Source organism: Martes martes, assembly GCF_963455335.1.
Source record: "Martes martes genome assembly, chromosome: 14".
Taxonomy (NCBI): Eukaryota; Metazoa; Chordata; class Mammalia; order Carnivora; family Mustelidae; genus Martes; species Martes martes.
In genome coordinates this window covers 54,145,688-54,153,150 of record NC_137902.1, presented here as the reverse complement: position 1 = coordinate 54,153,150, position 7,463 = coordinate 54,145,688, and the positions used below count along the sequence as shown (strand labels likewise).

At 56.7% G+C, this 7,463-nt stretch overlaps 1 protein-coding gene across 1 annotated transcript; it reads left to right on the top strand.

The window, feature by feature from the left end:
- Nucleotides 1–4,512: 4,512 nt before the first annotated feature.
- On the top strand, nt 4,513–7,200 carry CHST3 (carbohydrate sulfotransferase 3; the record flags this gene model as incomplete). Its single annotated transcript, XM_080823180.1, has 2 exons — nt 4,513–4,667; nt 5,904–7,200. Exons 1-2 carry the CDS (start codon nt 4,528–4,530, stop codon nt 7,198–7,200), a joined length of 1,437 nt encoding a protein of 478 aa, XP_080679306.1. The 5' UTR covers nt 4,513–4,527.
- Between the last annotated feature and the right edge of the window lie 263 nt (nt 7,201–7,463).

The window sequence follows — 7,463 nt, the reverse complement described above, 5'->3', positions numbered from 1 at the left end:
ACTATTCTCTGGGCCCTGTACTTCATGCACCCGTTGGCTTTGGGGTTCACACAGGATGTTTTGCTCACAGGGCTGAGCAGGCCCTGATAGAGTGACTCTCAAATGGGGGTAGGATGTGTTCCCCTTATCCCCACAGAGCAAAACAGGACTGAGGGGCAGCTGGGGTCTGTCCCAGGTGGAGCTGGTGCCCTGAGAGTCCGTGGCAGCCCCAACCCCACCAGGCTGTCCCTCTGCCCCCCGGTCCACCTCGTGATGGTGGCCCACAGCTTCTCACCAGTTCTTGGACAGCCACTGCCTCTCAGTGGATGTCCACCTTTACCTTTGGCTGCTTCTCCTCTGTCTTGGCTGAGGTTGGGCCCATGGCCCTAAGGGGATCCTAGAGGGGTTTGTTCTTGGGAGAGGAAGCTGGAGCTCTGGAGTCTGAACAATCTTGAGGAGGAAGGATGGCCCCGTGGCTCTGGGGCCCAGCAAGTGAGGGGAGTGGAGTTTTGCTGCCTGATCCAATGTCTGGCAGGGCCCATCCCTTATCAGAGCTCCATTCCCAGCAGACTCTGGGACCCCGCCTTCCCTTAGGGGAGGCAGGGGCAGGCTAGGAGGCATCCAAGTAGAAAACTGTTGTCTAGTGGGGGTCCCTCGTGGGGCAGGGGGGAGGCCTGGCCAGAAAGGCCCCCAAGGGGAGAGGAGGGTAGGGAGGTTGGTGCGTAGAGTTGGGGCCTTAGCTCAGCCCCCTCTCTTTTTTATTTCTTCACTAAGATTTGTCTGGAATACCCTTGGGGCTTTTCTGCCCTCCTCCCATTGTTAGCGCATCGCTGTAGGGGCTTGAACTGAAAGCCCCAGGGCTTGATTTCTTCATCCTCAAAATGACATCCCGGATTGATAGTGATAATTCAAGAGATCCGATGTTTGAAACCCCAAGTGTGAAGTTTTGCCCATGGTACACACTTGTAGTTATTTGCCTGCAGTACACACTCGGGGCGTATACTCGGAGCACACGCCCATAAGCACACACGTGGTTTACTCATCTAGGGAACAGCTGCTGTTCCTTCTTCCTGTGTCCCACCAACTTAGAAGGAGTGAGCATCTCCCACCGGGCCAGATGCTTTGGAAAAGGCATGTGTGCATTCATCCGACAAGCATTCTCGAACACCTGCTCTGTGCCCCATGCAGACAGAGTTGGGCACGGGGATTCTGGGCACAGAATACAGGGGTGGAACAGACAGATGAAGCTCTCCTGTCACGGAAGCTACGTGCCAGTGGTTGAATTTGGCAAGAAACCAGTACAGTTCTGTCCAGGAAGGAAATGAAGCAAGATGCTGAGAGGGGAAGTGCTGGGGGGAGGGGAGATGGTCCCCGGGAGGTTGGTGGTCAGGAGGGCTCCAGGGGAGGGCTCCAGAGCTGAGCACTGGGGATGACTGGGCCAAGGGCAGCTGTCCCACCTCCTGCTGCCTCCTGGCAGAGCTGGGCTGGCTCGTGCTTCTGGCCTTCTTCCCCATTGACCCTGGTGCCCTGGAAATGGGACCTCGGCTGGCATCCCACCTTTTCCTTTGGCTGTCACTCCGCTTGCTAGGTATCAGGGGAGAAAAGGTATTGAGTACTCCACTGGCAGGGGGCATCTGCCAAGAGAAGGACAAGTGTTTCATTCTCACCATGAGCGAAAGAAGGAAGAGTGCACCCTGGGTTTTGGGAGGGAGCATCATAGAGGTTTGACTAGCCTTGACAGATGTCATAGACCCACTTCTTAGAGAGGGCCTCTGCTGGGAGCTTTGCCAGGTGACTCCCATCTTGGCCCCATCTTCCTCCCTGGTGACCCTGTGACCTCCTGGCCCTTGTGGCCCTCTCCCAGCTCCTGGGTCTGAGGACCTCCCACATTGCCCCTGGGACCTCTAAACCTCCCTCACCTGCCTGCCCACCATCCACCGGTTCTCCGGAGCTAAGGCTAAGGGCAGCCTGCTGGGCCAGGGCGAGGGAACCAGCAGCCTGCCTTGTGTTTCCTGTCAAGAGTTTTTACCATTGCTTCTTCCTTTTAGGGCAATGCTGGGAAGGTTCTTAGGAACCCTATATTATTCAGTGGGGTGAGGGGACTGGGATGGCAACTCAGAAATAGAAACAGTGCTTGCAGAGGAGGGGAGAAGAAGGTGCGGGAACTTTTCATCATCGAGGCAGCTGAACTTCTGATCTTACCAAAGACCTAGAAGGGAGAGGACAGTGAGAGCAACTCCCCCCACCCACCCCTGCCTTTTCTCCCCTCGTTTTTCCCCTATCGTAGTTAATGAGCACTTACCGTACCCCAGATACTATTCCTCATGGCAGCCTTATGTACAGGTTTTCCATGCTACGGGTAAAGAAACTGAGGCCCAGAAAAGTTAAGTCACTCCTACAAGGCTACACAGCATGGTAGACACACAGAAAGGACTAGAACCCAGGACTCCTGGTCCCAGCTCCTTTTGCTTCCCTTCACATCATCAGATAACAGGCAACTCTCCAGCCAAGAGATGAGAGGGGGGGAAGTCAGGATTTTAATCCCTTCTGCTCTGCAGACTCAGCATTGAGTCTCACCCTTCCAGAGAGATGGATGGCCTCATACCCCATGGTGACATTCATGCTGACAGCCTGCCAGGCACTGAGCCAGGCATCAGCTTTGAGAGGTTTGCTCACCTGTGTTTTGTTGGGCAGCTGGCATATGCTGGGTGCCGTTCTAGATGCTGGTCCCTGCTTCCGGGAACTTGGATTCTGGGAAGGGAGGACAGGCAGGCAGACCATCAGCTGGAAAGCCCAACCATATATGCTATAGTGGGGGTGACTGGGGAGCATTGGGAGGCTCAGATGACCTGGGTCTTGGAGGGATGATGAGGGCTCCTGTTGGGGGAACCTTGGACAGTTACTTAACCTGTCAGCCTCAGTTTCCTCATCTGTAAAATGGGATAACTGCTACCTAACCGGACTCTGTAAGGGTCGGAGGAGGAAATGCAAATCAAGCGCTTAGCATGGCACGTGGCCGAGAGCAGTAAGCACTCGATGAATTTCAGCCACCCAGATCATTCCAGTTGGCCCTTCCAACCCGAGTGTCAGCTCCGTGAGGCCAGGGACCAGCTCTGCTTGCTGGCTGCTGTGTCCCCAGTACCTAGACCAGAGGCTGGCACAGAGTGGGTGCTTACGGAGTCGTTGTTTAATGAATATGTGGGGAAAGGCCCAGAAGAGTTAGGAAGGGGCAGGGATATTCTAGTTGCCCTGGAGCTGTCTCTGCAGGTCTCCTCTCCCTCCTCCTGAGTCCCTCCTCAGTCACCCACACTCAGGAAGCCTCACCACCCCTCTGCCCTGCACAGCTGGGCACCCGCCACTCCGCTGCCAGCTTCCACATCTGCCTTCTGGTATTGCAGAGCCCCTGGCCACTGCTTTCCCCAAAGGACAGATGCGCTGGCGGTCCCTCTAGTCACTTCCATTGTGTGACGAAGGTGTGAACCCAGCACCTACCTTCCTACCCTCTTATAAGCTCTCTTGTCCACGGCAGCTGCTTCCTGTGGGGAAATCTTTTCCAGAAGAGAGCTGATCCCGCATGCACTCAACCAGGTCACAAGACTTCCCCACACTTGGAGCAATCAGTATCCCATGAATGACAGTCCTTATGGAGAACGCATAGACTTTTGGATGGAGTTGGAGGGGATGGTGTTGTGCTGGAATCTGGGGTTCATGATGCAGGACAGGTGTGTGTGATGGCGCAGATGCGTGCATGAAATGGGCTCCTCGGGGAATGCTATATTTGCTCAGCTATTAAAAATGTATATAGCTTCCGGTGAGGGTCATCTATTCCTTTATTCCTTCTGTTGTTTGGCAGCTGTGCTCGGGTGTCTCCTGTGTGCCTGGTCCAGTGCTAAAGGATAATGAGGGGCCTGGACAAAACCCCCTTACGCCACAAAAGGATGATCAGCGGTGAACAGATCTTACAAGTCAGCTCACCTTATGACAGTCTCAGATGCTAATGGGAGTCTGCATGGTAGTGGGACCGGGGGAACCCTAACCTAGGCAGGGGTTGACTGCTCCAGGAGGGGCTGTGTCACGAGGCCATGTGAGGGATTTTGGAAGGACCCAGGTGAAGGACCTCATGTAGACATGTATATATATCATTACAATAGGTCTGTCTCCATTTTTTATTTAGGTATTTGTAGTCTTTTCCTGTTGCAATCATTTCTAGTTCAAGGAACATTCTTTTCCATCTACTTGCCCTTGAATTATGTGTGAAGTCAAAGTTTAAGTCGATGGAAGTGGGATGAATGAATTAAAGGGCTGATCAGCATTTTAAATGACCTGGTTTCACCTCATCCATTGGGAGAGTGGGTCTGGGATTCTGGCTGCTAAGCCGGGCCACGGCCCTCAAAAGTTGGGTGGGAAAACTCTTCATTCTTCACCTCCAGACAAGGTTGTCCTGACCAGCGGTCTTTTCACAGGACGAGGGTGTCCCCCACCTGAAGACGGCAAGCCAGATCCTGAGTGATGCTGCTGAGCTGACAGCCCACGGCCCCACCGTTCCCCATGGAGAAAGGACTCGCTTTACCCCAGGACTGCCGGGACTTTCTGCACAGCCTGAGGATGAGGAGCAAATATGCCCTTTTCCTGGCTTTTGTGGTGGTGGTTTTTGTCTTCATTGAAAAGGAAAATAAAATCATATCAAGGTGAGGAATACAAGTGCGCGAAAGTCTTCCTTATCAGGGAGGGGTGAATGGGGCAAAGAGGTAGCCATAGGGCTCTTTGTGGAACTACAAAGGCCGTCCTTCAACTGGTAATCACAGGCCCCTCCTGTGCCCAGGCAGTGGTCCTGCACAGGTCCCCAGGAATGCACAGGGGTGACACTGGGGCTCTGGACTCAGGCAACCTGCATTGCAATCCTGATTCAGGCCCTTTCTAGTGGGAACGGCCTGGACAAATTCACTTTTCTTTGTCCTAAGTTCCTCTTCCATAAAATACGGCTAACAATGGGGCTTTCCTTATAAAGATTAAATTAGGAAATGTAAAACGTTTAGCTCAGTGTCTGGCATGCAGTTGGTATCCAGTACTTGCTGACCATGGCGACTATTATTAATTTCCTTCTTGGCTAGGATGATGCCTCACATTAACAGCACATCTACTGCACCAACTGAAGCCATGAGTGAGGATGAGCCCATGGAAAGGCAGGGGTTGCTGGTACACATTCCCTGGTGGGCAGGACTGCCATGTGCAGCTGTCCAGGTTGCATACTGCTAAATTACAGGGTTGCGCACTTACCTTGGCTACACTGGGAATGTTGCCCTCCTGGAGTTGGCAGTATACTATTGTGTTCAGGGTCTCTGCTGTGTCTCTGCTAGCCACAGAAGGATTTCTTAGACCTGTTTTCCTAACACGACACCCTGCAAGAAAGTAGCCACCATGGATAGATTAGGAATTGGGCTGTGTAACAGGCACTGTGTCACTCAGTGTAGACTGTTCCAGTTCGTGCCCACAGGGTCCTATTGCAAGCCCCTGCAGCTCTCCACCAGCAAACTTCCTCTCTACCTGCACATCGTTAAGCTAGGACCCGCAGCCAACACCAGCTGGTGTTTCACGTCCCTTGGGCAAGAGAATCCCCAGTGTGTTCTACACGGTCTCCTAGGAGGCCCCAGGGGGACTGGTTTGCCCACAGGGACAGCCTGCTCACCCTTTACAGACAGACCTCTTTTTCTCCCCACCTCACTTCCTATCTCACAACCAGTTCTCCTGCGATAATGTCCCAAATAAACTACTTAACAACCCTCAAATCTTTGCCTCCAAGCTAGCTTCCGGGCAAAGCCAGCTAAGATAGGCTCTGGGTGACCAGGCCGGAAGTCAGCTTCCGGGTGCACAAGGGAAGGAGTCCCTAGTCACTCGCTGACTCCGATATCCCTTTGTCCTCCTAGGGTGTCAGACAAGCTGAAGCAGATCCCGCAACCCCTGGCTGATGCCAACAGCACCGACCCAGCCCTGATCTTGGCCGACAATGCGTCCCTCTTGTCCCTGAGTGAGCTCGATTCGGCCTTCACCCAGCTACAGGGCCGCCTGCGAAACCTCAGTCTGCAGCTGGGTGTAGAGCCGGCGGGGGAAGAGGCCAGGGCCGAGGCCGAGGTTGCATCCGCGGGTGAGGGGCCACCGCCACCCCCGGGGGCCGGACCGCGGCGCCACGTGCTGCTCATGGCCACCACGCGCACCGGCTCCTCGTTCGTCGGCGAGTTCTTCAACCAGCAGGGCAACATCTTCTACCTCTTCGAGCCGCTGTGGCACATCGAGCGCACGGTGTCCTTCGAGTCGGGAGGCGCCAGCGCCGCGGGCTCGGCCCTGGTCTACCGCGACGTGCTCAAGCAGCTGTTCCTGTGCGACCTGTACGTGCTGGAGCACTTCATCAGCCCGCTGCCCGAGGACCACCTGACCCAGTTCATGTTCCGCCGCGGCTCCAGCCGCTCGCTGTGCGAGGAGCCCGTGTGCACGCCCTTCGTCAAGAAGGTCTTCGAGAAGTACCACTGCAAGAACCGCCGCTGCGGGCCCCTCAACGTGACGCTGGCCGCCGAGGCCTGCCGCCGCAAGGAGCACATGGCCCTCAAGGCCGTGCGCATCCGGCAGCTGGAGTTCCTGCAGCCGCTGGCCGAGGACCCGCGGCTGGACCTGCGCGTCATCCAGCTGGTGCGGGACCCGCGCGCCGTGCTGGCCTCCCGCATGGTGGCCTTCGCGGGCAAGTACGAGGGCTGGAAGAAGTGGCTGGCCGAGGGGCAGGCGCACCTGGGGGAGGAGGAGGTGCAGAGGCTGCGGGGCAACTGCGAGAGCATCCGGCTGTCGGCCGAGCTGGGGCTGCGGCAGCCCGCCTGGCTGCGCGGCCGCTACATGCTCGTGCGCTATGAGGACGTGGCGCGTTGGCCGCTGCAGAAGGCGCGCGAGATGTACCGCTTCGCCGGCATCCCCCTGACGCCGCAGGTGGAGGACTGGATCCAGAGGAACACGCAGGCGGCGCAGGACAGCAGCGGCATCTACTCCACGCAGAAGAACTCCTCGGAGCAGTTCGAGAAGTGGCGCTTCGGCATGCCCTTCAAGCTGGCGCAGGTGGTGCAGGCCGCCTGCGGCCCTGCCATGCGCCTCTTTGGCTACCGGCTGGCGCGGGACGCCGCCTCGCTCACCAACCGCTCCGTCAGCCTGCTGGAGGAGCGCGGAACCTTCTGGGTCACGTAGACGGCCCCAGGCCAGCGCACGCGCATTCCCCTCCTTGGGAAAGACCCGCCCTTGCCTGCCTCGACCACACGACGGCCAGCGGTGAGCTGGTGGCTCCCGTAGAGGGCGGCCGGGCGGGTGGGCGGCCTCCAGCGGGGCAGGCAGCCTTTCTGGAGCAGTAGGCTCCCCCTGTGCCACAGCCTGGGGCCCGGGGTCTCTCACCAAGAGCGGGACAGCGCCTGTCCCCGAGGGCTACCAGGCCAGGACCTAAGGAGCTGCGGTCT